Source organism: Furipterus horrens, unplaced genomic scaffold (genome assembly GCF_987537825.1).
Source record: "Furipterus horrens unplaced genomic scaffold, mFurHor1.1.pri manual_scaffold_6, whole genome shotgun sequence".
Taxonomy (NCBI): domain Eukaryota; kingdom Metazoa; phylum Chordata; class Mammalia; order Chiroptera; family Furipteridae; genus Furipterus; species Furipterus horrens.
In genome coordinates, this window is record NW_028327176.1 from 133,883,339 (window position 1) to 133,902,199 (window position 18,861).

At 42.0% G+C, this 18,861-nt stretch overlaps 1 protein-coding gene across 3 annotated transcripts in view; it reads left to right on the top strand.

Moving 5' to 3' along the window:
* LOC150007468 (uncharacterized) overlaps positions 1-14,851 on the top strand; it is a 94,393-nt gene extending 79,542 nt beyond the window's left edge. Inside the window, exons 1-3 of one of the 3 annotated variants that reach the window (XR_016511817.1) lie at positions 6,720-6,799; positions 10,343-10,448; positions 14,680-14,851. Coding sequence is in view for 2 of the 3 variants with exons in the window: in XM_090280551.1 (XP_090136677.1) it covers positions 10,343-10,448; positions 14,680-14,766 (193 nt within the window). In the remaining variant the exon portion in view is untranslated. Of the gene's footprint in view, positions 1-6,719; positions 6,800-10,342; positions 10,454-14,679 lie in introns of those variants that run through there. The other 2 variants (XM_090280552.1, XM_090280551.1) reach the window with 2 other exon arrangements.
* The last annotated feature ends 4,010 nt before the right edge of the window (positions 14,852-18,861 follow it).

Below are 18,861 nucleotides of genomic sequence, written 5' to 3' on the forward strand. Positions count from 1 at the left end.
CCCTCTCTCTCTCTTCATTTCTCTCTCTCTTCATTTCCCTCTCTCTCAAATCAATAAAACATGTGCTCGGATGAGGATTAAAAAAAAAAAAAAACTTTTTAAAAAGCAACATACTAAGTGAAAGAAACTGGACAAAAATGACTATGTGCTCTGTGATTTTATTTATATAAAAACCTAGAAAAACCAAAACCATAGAGACCTAAAGCAGATCTGTCGCTGTCAGGGGTGGGCTTAGGTGTGAGGTGGGCAGTGACCGTAAAAGGGAACGAGGGAACTTTGAGGAATGATACAGATGTTCTCTATCTTGATTGTGTGGCGGCAATCATGTTTGTCAAAACTCATCAAGCCACACACTTTAAATCACACCTCAGTAAAGCTGTATATGAGACAATTACATTTTTAAAACTCTAAGGTTAGCTTCTGTTGATTTCAAGCTAACTCATTTCACCCAATGTTTAATAAAAAGCTTTATGGTCCAAAATGTCCTTTATGTGTCATCTTAAAATTGAAGTTATTTCTTCAATTGGAAGATCAAGTGGTGTTTTGAATTTAATGTATAATAAATATTCAATGAAAAAAAGGAAAACTGGAATAAATTTGTTCATAATCAAAATAACTCCATATTGTTCATTCAGGGACCATACAGTCCTCTAAGGGTCAGTACATCTTTATGTTTGTTGACCCACTGTCACAACAGACCAGCTGTCTTGTGAAGACCTTATTTAGAGTATTAGAATTTTTATGGTCCTATCTACATGGCATATGAGCCCCCTAACACCAGAAATTCTCCATGTCTATCGGAGGCTAAATCTGAAGAAATAGTAGGTAAAATTTAAGGCTGAATTTAATTATAAAAAATCAATTTACTTTATAATTTTGTTTATGAGAGCCAATAAAAAATAGTGGTTTATTTTGTAATTTTGTCTATGAGAAAGAAAAAAAAAAAAACCCAAACAGTGGTTTTTCTAATCATCATACCCCCCAGAGGCCTACTCAACCTCTTTTTAAGTCAAAATATATTTATTAAGGCTTTACTTTGAGCAAAGCAGTGTGCTAAGTACTAAGGAATATGCAAAGTTGCTTAAGCTATGATGATCATGGTCCTCGTTAGTTAAAATTCTACACTTGGGGATTGGCTAAAATGTCTCTAAAATCACATGAAATATGTAGTTTTGGCTATTTCAGGTATAGGACTCAAAAGGCATGTATTCTGAAGTCAGAGTATTTAAAAGTGCCTGTGGGATGCTACAGAGGGATGGCAGCCCAGATCGGTCTCCCACCAACGTGCCTCTCTGCCTGAAATGGCACCATTAGAGGACTTTGCATTAAGCATTCTCTTTTCCTTCCAACCTTAGTCAAAGGCAGATACCCTTGGAGAAAGTGACATGTTAAATCGTAAATTTCTTAATATTAATTAGGGTTTTCAGATATCTCTTTTTTGGTGAGAGAGGTAGCACTTGTTACTCTTCTACTGAGGGAGAGTCTTAATCAACTTTGCTTAATACCACCCCCAGAAAGGCTTTGCAAGACCTTATTTGCTTTATCTGATAATAGCTAAGGATGGATCGCTAAAGATTGGTGCGTAGAGAATAAAGTTGCTATTCAGAGTGTGGCCCCAAACTGGTATCAACATCACCTGGGAGCTTGCTGGAAATGCAAAATCTCAGCATCCACCCCCAGACTTACTGAACGAGAATCTGCATTTTAACAAGATCCCCAGGAATCTAAACCACATCATAATGTTTCTTTGAACTCTGAAGCTTTTCTGCTCGTCTCTGCCTACCAGCAACACGAACATGTGAGGGCTTAAGTCCTTCTGCTGACATATTTTGGGATGCACTAAAGGTCAGGTATCTGATCCCTTCTTCCATGGAGAGCCTTGAACCATTCAACAGGTTTCCTCTGTGATCTCCCCTGATGTTTATTTACCTCCTGTGGTTCAATGAACATCTTTGTAAGTAAGAGGAGGAAATTACAGGTATCTGAAAAGCTTGTGCACACAGCTAAAAGGGGCTCAGAATATGAGAGCATGCTCTGTGACACTCTTTACTTATTAAATGTTAAATGCCCTTCCTGTTGGCTTGGAAATGGCTTTTGCATGGCTCTGGTACAAAAACATTTTGTAATCTTTTCAAAACACCTGTTGTTTTGTTCCTACCTGGTTCCTATATGGATGACTGTATTTACCCACTGGGGTGTGGGGGGGTTATTTTATTGGCTGAATCTATTTCTTCCAAGCTCTAGCTGATGTCTGAGCATCAATTTTTCTCCTTAACATGGAGAATGCACCTGAGGTGTGTGTGACTAACATTCTGAAATGGTGCCCATTCTCCACATATCCTTTCAGGAGCTGCCTGTCCACAGAGGTGGCCTGCACCTTTGTTGTGAGAAGCCACTCAGAAACAGATGTCAGGAGACAAGGCCCTGGAGAAGTCATCTGACCTCCCTGAGCCTTAGTTTTCTGACCTGTAAAATGGAAGGATCAGACCAGATGATGTTTGAAGTCTCATTCAACTCTAAATCAGGAAAAAGGAGAATGGAAGTTAGATTTGTGCAACCACAACACCCCTTTCACATTCATTCTCCTACTTAATCATCACAGCTCCAACACAGAGCTACTCTTTCACAGATGAAGAAATTGAGACCCAGGGAGGGCAAGTGACTTCCTCAGTTTCAGCCAACGCAGAGGGCAGGGCCTGTCCTCAGGACTCAGTCCCAAGCATCATGACTTCATCCCCGAGTCCCTTTCACTAAACCTCAGCTAACACCAACTCAACCCATTTGCTCTGTTTAATAGTGATTTTTAAGGCTGTGCAAACATCAGCCGTCCAGATATATCAGGTGCTGTGTGTAAGTTAAAAGAAACAAGCCTAAATACAGTTTCATGCAGGTATACCACAGCAGAAAATGTGTACCAAGTTTGGATTATACATTCTGAAGAAGAAAAAGTACTTTTCTAAACATTGCCTTTTAGTTTCAAAACTTTCCTCATAAAATAGAGGCAAGTACTGTTAATGCCATTTCAATGAGAGGAAAATGGAGACAAAACAATGAAATGAGCTGCCTAAGATTTCTCAGTCAGCAGTGCACAGTTGCGGCTGGCCAACATTTTTGTTGTCTTGTTTCTTTCTAGCTGCTTGTCCTGCCCATAGCCATAATACTTCCTGTTCTCATGCCCAGGTGGAGCTGTCCCTAGCCAGGGGCCCCAGAAGCTAGGGGTGCACATGGGGGGATGTGTAAGGAAACAGCCAGGAGGTGCAGAATGGAATAACCCTACACATATGCTTAGGTGTTGATAACACAGGAAAAGATCTTTACATTTCATCTCAGACATTATTGGGTCTAAATATTTTACCAGCTTCAGCTAAACCTTCTCAAATTTTTGGCCCTGCTAAAAACAGGTACTTATTTATCTGGAGTTTAATACAAATATAGCTTTGTTCTGCATGGATAAAATGCAAAAACGTCAAGGACAGTTAGTTAGTCAGAGCAAGTGAGATTAACAGCTGCTTCCTTTTTTATTTTTATTTTTAATAGTCATAACACCCAAGTAGCAAAGAGCATAATTTAGTGTTGTGGTTAAGAGTGTGGGCATCAAACTGTGTTTACATCTTAACTCTGCTATGTAATAACCTTTTGACCCTCAGGACGTTATTTCTTAGGTCAGTTTCCTCATCTGTGAGATGTGGATAATGATGGAAGCTACCACCGTTATTATGGTAGTTGTGAGGGTTAAATGAATTAGTACCTGCAAAGTGCTTACAGCAGAGCCTGGGCAATAGTAGGAACTCAACAAATGCCAGCTATTACTATTATTGTTATTAGTGGGGAGGGAAGAGTTCAACTTTTATTTAATTCAATTTAAACCTAGGACTATAAAATTGAATTTTAACACACCAAGTAAGAAACATACATCACTAACTGAGAAATTCTATTTCATTCTCCAAATCAAGAGGTGAGTTGTACTTGGGCTGGGAAATAGCGAGTCCATTTAAGGTGACCAAACGTAGAAGATAATGCAAAGAAATGGATAATGCAAATAACCTAACATAGGATTATGTTACATTATGATCCACTGTTTGAAGTGATATGTGGCAACAAATGATCAAGGGCCTTCTTGAAATCCAGAAAAAGAGAAATTAATTTTAACACACTGGAGAAATACACTGTGTTTGGGAACAATAGGTTGTATAGTTATGGGAAGGACAATTCCCCCGTAGCAAATAAATGTCTACTCTGGTTTATACATCAAAGTCTAATGCATACCATTAGTGTGAGTCAGTTTTCCTCATCCTAATTAATTAACTCTTCATGAACTAATGAATTCGGGTCTTGGAGCCAGCAATTCTCCCCCTGGATTTTGGGAATTCTGAGAGCACTACAGTTTATAGAGTCTGGTCACAAAAGTCGTTTTACCTCTTTCTGGTATATCTTTCATAAGATATCAGAGTTTAAAGGATCTTGGTTCCTTTTTCAGTTCTACCAAAGTTGTTATATCTATTATGTTTTCTGTGTATCAGAAAAGTTAAGGTTGCTGTAGGTGCGTTTGTGGGAAAAATGAGGTTACCAAAGACTACACTAAAGATAAATGCTATCGTTATGTGGAGAAGTTCCTCAGACATGGTGAGAAGTGACAGAGTTTGGAATTGACTGGAAAGTGATCAAAACAGGTAAACATCTCAGGAAGAGCCAAATGGTTCTTGCATGCAGGTTTTAGTAATATACAATTGCCTATAACATGTGCAATTCCTCCATCGATACTATCAAAGCAGCTCTTGGCCACATGAAAAAAACTAGTTGCATTGCTTCCCCATCATCTATTGTTTTTCATCTAAAATACATATATTTTTGCTATAGCTCACCTGTTCACCATGCATGGCTGATTTTGGGCGGTTCCAAAATATTAAATTTGCTCTCAAGCAGTTAAAAATTTGCCGCCACTGAAGTGTCAAAAGAATGTGGTACAGGAGGTGACCCTAAGTGGATCAATGACAGTGTCTCTGGGGTAAAAGCAGAGCCAAGTGTGCAGATTCTTGGAGCCTGTCTCTGGGTTCTAATCTGGACTTCCATCTTCTGGCTGCATGACCTTGGGCAAGTTACTTGGGCAAGCCTCCTTGTATCTTAATTTCCTCATATGAAAATGTGTTTAAATCTCATCAGGTTGTTATGAGGATTAAAGTAGTTAATACTTTTACAGTTCCTGGCACATAGTTACCTGGCACATCTACTTCAGGTTGATTATCGTTACATAATCAACCATCTTTCGCCCCATCTTGTGAGTGCCCATTGCTGCCTCTGTCCACCTGGGCAATAGTGAAAGCAGGTGCCTGCCTCTCAGGGGGGTCCTGGCTTTCCTCAGAAGCAGCCCTACTCAAGCACCCTCATGGTTGAATTTTTTGCTTTTTTCTCTCTCTCCTTGTTTTTCCTCCCCCCTTTCCTTTCTCTTTCCTGCACATATATCTCTCTTTGTTCGTCTCAACTATCTCTATTGGGATATAAGTGACAACTAATGAATAATTTGACATACATCTTTTAGTTCTATGGATATAGTGGTTAACATGTGTGTTTATTTGTCTAACTGGTTTTATAATTCAGGAGAATTATAAAGAATCAGGGACCATGTGTTCTATTTGTTTTAGTGCACTAGTGGTAGACAGCCCTGGCTGGTTTGGCTCAGTGGATTGAGCGTCGGCCTGCGAGCTAAGTGTCGCTGGTTCGATCTTCCAGTCAGGGCACATCAGAGAAGGAAAACTCTGATTCCAAAAAACCTCCGCTGCCTTGCGGCATACCTCTTCAGGGGAAAGGCTAAGGGAGTAAACCCCAACAGAAAATCCGGAGCCGGAGTCCCTAAGGCTGTTTGACGTTGTAGTCAACACCGGCAACTCCTGCGGCGCACCTGAAGCCAAGCTGTATTGACTCCGTCTTTCCCTTGGACCCTTCAGCTGCGAAGAGAGGGGGGGTCTGCTGCATGGGCAACAGCAGACCCTCCATATCACCCTGCCCAGGCTCTGTAGCTTCAGCTTCACTGGAGAGGACACTCCAGCGTCATCATAAGATGTCGATTCAACACGGGAGGAGACAGATACCGTGTCACTCCCGAGTCGGACTGCACAACCATTCTCGGCGGTGCAGATAGACACTTAAGAAGCTACACCATCGTCTCTCGAGATGGACGGCTGCCAACGGGGGGTAGATAGCATGGTACCTGATGCTGTGTAAATATTTGTATCTCAGAAGTATTAGTATTTGCAGCTTGTAAAAGATGCTATTTGAATGAAACTCACCATTTGAAAATATCTACTTCCAAATTCTGAGGGAGAAAACAACTTTTGAAAATGAGCAGAGTTTAAAAACATTTTTCATGTTATACCTAAACCAAAAGTAATGAAAAAAAAATTAGTGACAAAAAGCCACATTTCTACATAACTATTATAAAGGTTGGCATAAGAACCAGAATAGGTATAATTTCTTAGAGCTAAAATTAAGATCGGTCTGTTCTCCTTTAGCCAGATGTTGGTGTTGGAACAATACGGAGCATTGCTCAACAGTGGGAGGCCCCCACCAGGCTAATTTATGGGATTTGGAATGCTAAGGCCAATCAAGTGATCTAATTGTTTCAAGAGTGCTAAAGGTTTTATAATAATCTTCAAGATCAGGGCTGTGCTAGTCTGAACTTCCCCTTTCTTACCTCCACCCCCTGGGTCCTTCTCTCCCTCCAAGCAGTTTTGTTCTATTGTGTTTGCCACGTTTCAGTTAAGTAGGGAACAGTTGACTGGAAAGCCTGGGTTCCCATCCTACGGTAAGATTATATATGAAAATGCATGGGGTCTTTCTGTAATTACCCTTTGTGCAGTTGATAAATCTACTGCTGAGCTGGGAGTGACTGACAGCCTTGACGGAGGGGGGCTGGATGGAAAAGCGTGTTTGTACGGTTGGGGCAAATCACTCAGGGAGCGAGCCCCGGGGATACGGCGCCGCTGCCAGTCTTCTGTCTACGGAAACACCTTCATTAGGCCCTCAGACTCACGCACTGACATTTACCTGGATGACATATTAAAAATGGTTTTTAACCAATGCATTGTGAAATTAACTTGGACAACAAGAATGTACACAGCCCTCCCAATTTGATTATTTGAAGCCCTATAAATGCATAGAGGGCAGTGATAGATGAGGGATGCCAAGCTCTATATGACGATCACTTCCGCAGCGGCAGCGTGTGTCCCAGTAACGTGGCACTGTTTGGTGAGATAAAAAGAGAGGCTGAGACATATGCAGTTTAGTTTTTTCCTCCGTGCCTCCAAGTTGCTAATTTTTAGTTATTGTAAAGAAAATATTGGCTCTCTAGTAGGCAGGAAAACTTTTGCTTGAGTTAAAAAAAAAAAAAAAAAAAGAACAGATAGGGAAGACAAGGTTTTATTTTTATTTCAGCCTTTATGGAGGGGTTTGCCTAACCATTAACAAGTTAACGTGCAAAATCTCTAGGGGTGAGGCTAAGAGTTATTGTCCTGGCTTAATAGCTGGCAGTGGAGAGTACTTGTAAGTTGTATGCCAGACAAGTAAATCCACTGGGGATTGGATTTCATGGGGTGAAGGACCCTGTGATTAAGAAGGGAAAAGGGACAAGACAGAGAAATCACCTGGAGAGGAGGCGTAAGGAAGAAGCAAGACTGATGGCAGCTAAACCAGATGGACTGTGACAGCCATAGTTCGCTTTTAGGATGAGTATTACTGGATAAATGGGCAGGGTGGAGAGCTCACGATGCTGGATGCTGCCTCACGCTCCTGTTTGTTAGCCTCCAGGCTTGCTCAGTGCTACTAGGAAAACACAGTCAGTACCTTCGGTCTGGGGGACTTGCCTGGACCTAAGAGCTGGGTTTGTTGTTCTTGTTTTTGCCCACCCCCCCTTTTTAAGGGTGGGGGTGCTTTTCTTTCTGTTCTACACTTTTGTTCATTTTTCCTAATTGATCTTATCTCTCTGTGAGCCTCAGTTTCCTCATCCAGGAAATAATGTAATCATTTAGGAAGAAATTAAATAAGCCACTGCCAGATATAGAATAGGCATTCACTAAACATCCATTTCTCTTTCTCTCCTTTAAACTGCCACCAGAGGGAAAATGGGCAGAGATATTTTAATGGCATGCTGCCTGGGGTCATTAGCAAAGGGTGTCAGAGCACAGAATACTCTGGGTAGGCCGTTTCGGTGGGCCTCTTGGCTACCAGGGATGGGAGGGGTGGACACAGCAATAAGACTAGCTTTTTACTTCTCCCTTCCAGGACCACTCAGGTGGCCACCATACCAACCACTGAGTCCAGGTAAAAGCATGTGACAGTAAAATTTCAGCCTGTTTTAAACACAGGACCACCCATTTTCCAGAAGACAATTAAACCTGTTTCTGGGGTCACAAGGAATACCTGGTCCAGGCTCCTCTTGGACCTGGGTTTAGGCACCGGTTCTGAGCTGTCTTCCCCTCCCTCCCTCCATCCCTCCTGGGGAGTGGGAGTAGGATCAGGTGGATGTGTAGCTCTAACTAACTGCCATTTGGAAGGGGGGGATTTTCTATACTGAAGCTATTGTTCCCCAAGTCCCATCCCCTGAGAGGGTGGGGAGGTTTTCTTAATAAACCTCCCCATAGAACTCATAAGATGGAGACGAGAAAAATTTGCTTCACTTCCCTTCTTCTGGTTAAAGGGCTGTTTGACTCGCAGATCTCCGTCTTGGCAATTTCCTAAGCACCGTTTCCATTAAATGACAAGCCTGGATGACTGCTTCAAATAACATGACTTGAGAAACTTCATTTAAAACAGTATAAAAACTGTGCCTGGACTGAAAACTATTTAGGTGACAAGTGGTTTGGAATAATGATCATTTTAGTTTGCCACTTCAGACTGGGTGAGAGCTTACTCGTTCTCCTCCATTGTTATTCCATACAGGTGCACGAGTGGGCATGCTCTTCTGAGCAGGTTCTGAGTTCCTGTGAGAAGGGCAAGAGCTGGGGTGGTATGGAGGGGTGAACTGTGTCATGGGAAAGGAATTGTGCCCTGACTGATTTAATTATTTGCAAGATTGGTTCAGAAAAGTCATTTCCTTCAATCATCCAGATTAAAAAGTCATTACCTCCCATTCATAAAAACACCAACTTCTCTTTTACACACAGAGTTACCTTAGCTTCTTCCTTTCCTGAGCATCCTTACCTGTCCCTGGATACCCTGGCCTAAAATGACTGCAGCTGGCAAAAGAGGTAGAAAAACCAACCAAACAACCAAACAAATGAACAAAAAAGCCCATCATGTTTATAGGCTTGCAGCAGCTTAAAGTTACTCCAGAAAAGTAATGATTTTCATTCTCCATTGATCCACGAGTATTTATTTTGTGATTGGCTTGATTAACCAGAGAGCATGCAGGAAAAAAAAAATCCACGACATAAGAGGAGACCTGCACTGGAAGATCAGCTCTTCATTTCACGTGCAGTTTAAAACCCACCAACTGTTCAGGAGCAACGACACTCAGCAGAAATCTAAGATCTTGTCTCCGAAATAAGCTAGATTCCGACACACTCTCTTGTGCTGAGGTTGTCTTCTTTACCTTTGATCAATTAGTCGGAACTGCTTAGTGTTGAGAGACGTTACTGTCTTCGTCTCCTCGTGGAAAAAAAGCAAATTTCTAAACTCCTATTCTGAGCCAAAGCCTATCTCCAGCCTGCTTCATCAAGCCACGCTTTTACAGCGCGGGGCACAAGGAGTAGTAAATTCAGGCTGGTATGTAGCCAGTGTACATTAGTATAGCCATAGCTGTTGTAAAATAGTAAAACATTGGCTGGTAAATAACTGCTCTCTGGGACCACCTGAACCATCCCCACGGTGTAGCGGTGTAGCGACAGACCCAAGAGTTAACACCTGGCACAGCTGGGGCCTTCAGATAAAGGGTCTTGATTGTTTGACCCCCTTTCCCTCCAGGTTGTTAACTAATATGAATATCACCCCTGGCTTGCATTCTTCATGTTGATCACACATCTATTTTCCTCACTATTTTAGGAAAACTCTTAAATTTTTATGGTGACATCTATAGTCCTTTGCAAAGAAAGAGCCACTAATTAGATATTACTCGTAGGAATTTGTCTCAGTCGTGCACTTAGCTTCTTTCCTTTTATTCAACTGGGGTTTGATCCTTAGGGATGTAGGCATTGATTCAACAATTTAGACCAGTTAATTAAAGCTTCAAGGCCTCTGCAAATACAATTCTTCCTCTGCAGCACCAGAACAGTTGGTATTCACACATGGTAAGAGAAGATATAAAACCACAAAAGTAGACTAAAAAAATGGAGATCTCCCTATTCCTTTATAGTTTCAGGAGCCTTCCAAGCAGAGGCAAAGGACCCAGAGTGTTCATGACCTTGGACTTGTTACCTCAGCCAATCTCTGCCTGGTACCCCTTGGAGCTGGAGCTGGAGGTCAGGTTTGTTCAGGGGCCTCCCTAGCTGACTTCTCCTCATGAAAAGTATAGAGGCTGTGGGTTGTGCAGACAACTTTTTATTTCTTCAGCAGCATGCCCTGCAGTACTGCTGTTTGCTGCTTTGATTGTATAAGTTTGCATATTTGAATGAACATATAGTGTATAAGACAAGCTACTCCAAGGGATGAGAATATTTTCAAATATTAAAAGTTAAATGACTTGGAAGTCAAATAAGTAAATAATGACAATAAGGGAATGAATGGTCATGGTATATGAATGGGGATACATATGCTTCAAATTTCACATGAATAGGAGGGAATGTTACAGTCAGAGCAAGCATGAGACCTAAATGTGCTTTGTTCACTGATTGTCTACCAACCAAAGAAAAAGGGAAAGGCAATTAATGCAGTGATTTTCAACTTGAGTAACTTAGGGATCTTTTCAAAGAAAATTTTTCTAAGGAAAAAATCCTTTGGAGTCCCAGTATTAACCTCAAATATTGTTACTTAACCCTGGGTGCTGTGGCTCACTTGACTGGAGCCTTGTTCTATAAACCGAAGGGTCTCAGGTTCACTTCCTGGTCAGGGCACATGCCTGGGTTGTGGGTTCCATCCCCGGTTGGGGCAACTGGTTGATGTTTATTTCTCACATCAATGTTTCTATCTCTCCCTCCCTTCCCCTCTCTCTCTAAAAAATCAATGAGCATGTCCTCAAATTAGGATTAAAAAAAAATAAGTGATGGTGTTGTTTTGCACATTCTCTGGAGGGGCCAAGGGTAGGAGGTTTCTATATCCCTTCTACTATAAACATTTTAAAAATAAAATAAAATAATGTTACTTAAACAATTTAAAGGAAAATGAGACAGATACTCATGCTTAAAGCTCATACAATTCCAAAGAGAAATTTACAAATTAAGAATAAAACTAAACATAAAGAAAATTAAATTTATAATGTTAATTTAATATTGACAGATGAGGTTTCACTGAGACTAAAATGTCTCGTGCCATAGAAATATGGTGTTGCCCACAGTGGTACACAATCTTCTGAGTTCAGTATTTCTCTGCCACTGTGAGCTTCTGGAAGTGACTGAATTCTCCCCCTCTTTTTCTCCATTCAAACTCCCCCCAATCAATCATTGTATAGCATATTGTGATAGCCCTTTGACTTCCCTTGGTGGGAACATATTGTTTATGTATCCAGCCTCCTTCTTTTCTCTCTCAGCTTTGAAGGTCAAATAGTATTACTTGATGAATATGATAAAATACACAGGCAAACACAAACCTTGAACTCATATGGTATTTCTTGTTGATAATTAATGAGTAACATTTATAAAGTGCTTTCTGTGTACCAGACACTGTTCTGGTGCTTTATGTTTTTTATCCACGTAACCCTCACTACGCTATGAAGTAACCCCATTGCACAAATGAGGAAACTGAGTACTGGGAATTTCCAAGGTCACATAGCTAGTAAGGGACTAAGCCAGGATATAAATACAGGCAGTGTGTTCCAAAATCTGGCTCTTAACCAGCTCTGGCTGGTTTGGCTCAGTGGATTGAGCGTCGGCCTGCGAGCTAAGTGTCGCTGGTTCGATCTTCCAGTCAGGGCACATCAGAGAAGGAAAACTCTGACTCCAAAAAACCTCCGCTGCCTTGCGGCATACCTCTTCAGGGGAAAGGCTAAGGGAGTAAACCCCGACAGAAAATCCGGAGCCGGAGTCCCTAAGGCGGTTTGACGTTGTAGTCAACACCGGCAACTCCTGCGGCGCACCTGAAGCCAAGCTGTATTGACTCCGTCTTTCCCTTGGATCCTTCAGCTGCGAAGAGAGGGGGGGTCTGCTGCATGGGCAACAGCAGACCCTCCATATCACCCTGCCCAGGCTCTGTAGCTTCAGCGTCATCACAAGATGTCGATTCAACACGGGAGGAGACAGATACCATGTCACTCCCGAGTCCGACTCACTCCCGAGTCCAACTGCACAGCCATTCTCGGCGGTGCAGATGGACTCTTAAGAAGCTACACCATCGTCTCTCGAGACGGACGGCTGCCGACGACGACGACGACGACGTTCCAAAATCTGGCTCTTAACCACTGTACTGTATAACCCCTCCTAGGTAAGCATCATCCAGAATATGCTTACATTGATTTTTCATGAAATATAATAAAAACACAAGTTTCTCGTTGAGAGCTCTAGAACCTCTGAAAAATCTTCTGCGAGCTCCAGTCTGGGAAACAATCATTCAATTCTCTATTTTTAAACACTTTCTACTTCTAGATTATTACTATGTAGTGTTCTTTAATTTTTTAAAGTATAAAAATGTCCTGATTCTATCCATGATTATTTTAGTTAACCATCAGGTATTCTTAAGGCTGTAGCACTGTATTGGTTAATTGCTGCAAAAACCTTGCTAGTCATGGAGATGATAAAAGCAATGACATTGTCACAGAGCGGGGTCCCCAAGGAGATGAGAGGGACTTTGACCGTAGAATGGTGATGAAAAGCTTACAGGGTCTTCGTCACTGGCCGCAGTAAGGCACTTAAAAATCAGGTGGCAGCCATTAACAAGGGGGAGAATCATGTGGTTCTGAAAGGAGAAGGCCTCATGGTTTGCAAGGAGGTTGGGAACTCCACGTGGTTTTGGAGTAAGAGCTGGAGAACACCGTGACCTAGGCAAAACCTCCCCAATTCAGGCATGAATGATAGAAAGCTGCTGGTATAGCTAAACTGTGTTTGGGAAGTAGGGAAATGGTATCTGAGTTTCCTATTCTAAAACTAGCCCGATTTGGCAGGGGAAGGCAGACCTATGTGTTTGTGGGTGTTTTAAAGAAAGTAAGACTTAACAGCAAAAATCACCATTAATCTAAATCTGTATAACCTTTAAATAAACAATTCCTTTTCTTTTCACCAAATTCTGGTATTGAGAATTATGCTTTTGGTGGTGGGCAATTGAGCCCCTCATAACTGAACAGCCCGTGGGTTCTGTTTCAACATGGCACATTAAAATGCACATATCTAGATAGTCTTAACAACGATAAGAAATTACAGATAGGCATGGATTCAGCCTCATTGCCTTTGACAGGAATAGTGATACGGTAAGTGTTTTGGGGTGAGTGGCATTAAACTTTGTGAGATACTAGGAGAGTGGTGGTTGGTTGAAATCTTAGAAGGGGAGGCTAGGTGCAGAGACCCACCCAAACCCACCCTGCCCTGAGGATGGCAGATGGCAGAAAACTCTGGAGGCAATGATCAGAAATTGTAACTCATCTGGGCTTTTAACAAAGTTTTGAGAAGTCTGGGAGTAGCAGAGTGGGAAGGTTGAAGAAACAGATGTAGAAAAATCATCTTTAACTTTTTGCCATTGGCCTATACATATACTTTAAATACTATAGCCAGTTAGCTATTCATTCAAGTTTATTCCTCACCGTCCATGTCTTCAACAGGTTCATCTGTTCATCGCTGTTTGCTTGTCTTAGATTGTAAATAAAGACAAACTGGGGAGTATGTTGAACCTACTCCACACATCACAGTATGTAAAAAGACATACTAAAGCACTTTTGAATGATGCATCAGTAAAAATTATTTATTGAGCATTTATCTTATGCAAAGCTCACTGTTAGCTGCAGATGAACAGAAGGATGAGTAACTAAAGGTTCCTGCAATCAAGGAGCTTCCTGGGGTAAGATAATAAGTTCGACGCATGAATGGAACATGGTAAGGCCTGCTGCTGATAGCGCGGTAGCTACGCTCTCGGGTTGTAGGGCAGAACCAATTCCAACAGCAGCCCTACCCAATGGCTGGGTGCTCTTGAGCAAGCTAACCCCATTTTCCTCATCTGTAAATGGAGTTGCTGAAAATGATAGTACCCGTATCATAGGGTTGTTGTGAAGGATAAATGAGATGGTACCCGCACCATGCTTAGAATGTCTGCTATGTAGAACTTAGCTTATCAGATGTGAACCTGTAGCTGCCGAGGCTCTGCTAACAACAAACCTGTCTGACCGAGTCTTCTTTGATTTTGCCGGTCACGTCAGCATGCTCTGTTGGAAGGTGAGGAGAGAAGCCTCAAGAGGCAGCACTAATGGGAGAGCGCCTGGGGTCAGTGTGTGCGGGTACCACTGCCCTCTACTGGAGACAGTTTTCACAGATTTCTAAGAAATACTCAAACTGGGTAGTCTCTGGTTCCAACACCCTGTGTTTACAGCCCATCTGAGGTAACTTTTCTTCCTTTCAGATACTTGGAAGCCAGAGGAAATTCTGTTGTCTGCCAGCCTCAGCTCCTCACCTGCTTTTAACTACTAGGAGTCTGGACACGTATTGATTTTTCTGTTTTTCTCTGACTGCACTCATCAGTCATTTTATATTACTGGACAGTCCATTAGCTATAAAAATAAAGAACGGAAGTTACAAAGCCTATTCGAGAAACTTACTCTCTGTATCTATGGGGTGAGGGAAACAATTAAAAGCACATCATCCTATAAACATTCTAATAGAGTTATTAGAAAAGTGAATAACCTGAGGATATGATTATCAAGGGAAGAGATGAACCCCTTCTTAGTAAGCAGTCAACTAGGAGGGAGTGCCCCAATGTTCCACAACATTGTAGTAGGCATGGAGCTCAGATGCTCTATGTGGGTGAAATGAAAAGAACATTAGACACCAGAATAAAGGGACATTACACAATCGAGCTTCAGGCGTAGGCCACATGTGAATGAATTTTAGCACTATGGTGGCAGAGCCACCATAAGAGAAGGTAGGAGTTTAAATATTAAGGGAAGAGGTGATAATACAACCCTGATTTTGAAACGCAGGTAAGTTAGGGAAACAAAGCCATGTCTCGCTAGGTTAGGGAGCCTTGTGCAGTTGGGCAGATGGTCAATGAAGTTCACTTAATTCCCCAATGAGGAGCTTAGAAGGGGAGAACAAAGCAGGGACAGATCTTCTGGAACCTGATGCATGTTGCACTGAAGAGCATAACTGGTGATGCGGGGGTCCTCACGCTTCCTAGGTGATTATTGTGTGTTAGTGATGGCATCATTCTTGGCACATGCTGGCACTCAGACAATGTTAATTCCCTTTCTCCTTTCCCTGTCAGTGGGAGAGTGTGTAGAATCTATTGTGAATATTATGCATCTAGTGACTATTATGCTGCAATTAATTTAATTTCCTTTTATTTTCATAGCTTCCAAGAATAAATAGTTTTCACACTAAGAGCTATTTGGACATCTGTTCTCTTTAGTTGAGAATTAACTATATATTAAGTTGTCTGACCTTCTTGGATCCAGAAAGCAATAAATACTTCCAAAAACCCCTGTTAGAGGGGGCAAGATTTATGTTTTGTTTTTTCATCCTACTCACACAGAAAATTATTTGGCATTGTTGTAGGTTTTGCTACCTAGTATAAAATTGCTCCATAGTATGTGTTTTCTTCCCCCTTCTGATTGTACTTTATTGTCTATAAAGAGTTTAACAGGAATACTGGGGATAATAGAAATATTCACAATCCCACTTCTCTAACATCTGAAGTATTTTTCTCCTTCCTTCCTTCCTTCCTTTCTAGAGGGGAAGTGGGGGGAGGGAGAGAGAGAGAGAGAAAAACATCAATGTGTGAGAGAAACAGTGATTGCTACCTCTCCCACATCCCCAACCAGGGGCCTGGCCTGCAACCCAGGCATGTGTCCTAACCAGGAATTGAACCGGTGACCTTTCGGGTTGCAGGCCAATGCTCAATCTACTGGGCCACACCAGCCAGAGCCTGAAGTATTTTTCATGTTCTTCCAATCTTTATCTAGATGCATTTTTACTTTTTGTATAGAATCTTGCATTTTGCTTCTTCATTTGATGTTATCTTATGTACATTTTCACGCTGTGTTATGGCAGTCATAGTAACATTATATAGTGGTTGTAAAATAGTTCATTAAGCTTATCTAATAACTTATTGAGTCAATTCTCACAGGCATTAAAGATATTTTACTATTTTTTACCATTATTAATAATATTATCATTGTTATATAAGTAGGCTTTTTCTCCACGAGTACTTCCTCTGAATAAATTTTCAGGGTTCTGGTTCCTGGCATACATGACTGATTATTTTCTTGAAGGGTTGTATTATTTTATGCTGCCAGGAGCCATTGATGAGGCTTCTCCTGCTGATCCTCTTACAGCATTTGATACTGCTGACTGAATAAATACTCTCTTCCTTCGTCTTCCCTGGGTGCCACCCTATTCTAGGTTTTCATCTACCTCTCTAGCTCCTTGTCATTGGTTTCCTTTGGAGTCTCCTTGCCTCTACAATTTCCTTCAAGATCTGTGTTCATGTGACTTAAGCCTGGACGGTGTGCTTTTCTGACTTTTTATATTCCTTTTGGAACAATCCGTTCCCTCTACAGTGGAATTTAATTACTGCATCATTGATCACATATCCCTGTACACCACACTCATATCCAAATGTCAATGGATATCTGCTTTCCCTGTCTCTAGTCCTGTTTCCTCAAAGCCATTCTCCATACTACAGCCAGAGCCATCTCCCAACAAATCAGTTGGATCCTGTCACCTTCTGCAGAAAACCCTTAATGGATTTTTATTGCTCTTAGGAAATAATTAAGATTCTAAAATAAGGATCCCAAGACCCTTCATGGTATGACCCCTACCTGTTTCTCTTGCCACTCGCTGTCTCTCATTTCCTCGTATGTACTGTAGCTTCCATTTTAACACCCTTCTTCTACCTCTTTGTCTAGCTGACTTCTACTCATCCTTCATGGCTCAGAGAGAGGCCTTTCCCGGGCACTAGATAAGTTTAGGTTTCTTTGTTCTATGTTCTTCGAGCTACACTTGCTGCACTTTACTGAAGCCCATTTCTAGGTGCATCAATTCCACAGCACCTCTGGCCTGCCCTGTGCATGGGCCAAGTGAGCTCCTAAGTCCATACAAAGCTCTGAGCAGCAGGTGCCTGCAGTAAGAGTCGGTGGGTGTGCACAGGCGCGGTGGGCGCTGAGGACCTACGGATGAGGCGCTGGCAGCTTCTGCTGCAGTCTGCCTCCCACACGGCTCAAACCCACTCATACTCAGGTTAAATTTACTGTCCGGTCCATGATGCTTCGAGCTGGTGGCTCACCCCACATTCACCTGGTTTTCCTCTCAATTTAAAAAAACAAAAGAAAAAGATTTACAACAGGAGGGCTGGTGGGACAGCTACAGTTCCTGATGCTGCCCTGAAGCATGACTGGTATTCATATTCAAGGATGGCAGTTTTGCTGGTCTAGGTTAATTGCCCAGTGGAATAACCCTGAAATTCCCCCCTGAGGACCTGAGCCTCTGGTTTTTGTCAGCCTCTGGTTGCCTCTGGTTATTGTGTATTTAAGAAATTGGAAACACAAATTGCCTAATGGGGTCACTTAGATGAGTGACTTAGATCACTTAGATAAGTGGTAAGAGGGGCCACTTCTGTCTTGTATTCTAAGTACCCAAAGTACATTGTACATCTTCAAGGATAATTTTATCTCAAACCTGGCACCTTAGCTGGACCCTGAGGAGACCTTTCTGATACCCCCAAGCTGTCAGCCTACAGACTGTACAGTGTATGAAAAGTACAATGGCTCCTGAGGCCATAGGCCATTATGGTACCACCTTTGCAATATGATGTGTGATCTCATTCAACAAATCAGAGAATCAGGGAGCTCTCAGATGGTGGGCCAGCCAAGGTGTGTGGGCAGGGAAGGTACACCCATGCCTGGAACACATATCAATCTCAGCAAGGACAAATGACTGCCCCCACTCCCAGCCCGGCAGCGGGGATCTGGTATAATCACCTAACCACCAAGTGGCTGATTGGTCTCCTCAAGAAATGGTATCATTTTAGGTCCTCAGTGTTGGTATCTGCTGCTGAGAGATCAGACACTGGGCAGCAAGCAATAGGGGCTAGATGGACCTTGGTGCTCTATCTCTCAACCTCCTGCACTCTTTTAGGTACCTGATGGTACACAGGCAGAGACCTATGAATTAGTGAGATGTCTCCAGTGTTTTTCCCCCACAAACTAGGTGCTCTTATCTCCTAATCTCCCTTCAAAGGGTACTTTTCCCAGATGTGCTTGGGATCCAAGCCAAACAGATCACATTGTATTTCAAATAGGCTATAAGAAAAAATTTTGGATCAAATTAAAACTCAAATTTTGGGGGGATGGGGAGAGGTAGGAGATCTTGTCCTGGAAGAACAAACTGACATGGATAGCAGAGGTATGGGTCAGGGAGGAGGGGCAGCGGCCTAAAGAACCTAATTCTATTCAGTCACTAGTCTGTTGTAAGTAAGTATTTCTGAAGACCCATTTTTTCAAAAGGTCAGTTAGCATCCCTATATTTCCCTTGTAGTGGTTATATAACATTCCGAAGCACCTCACTACAGGAAAACGTCTTCTTTCCT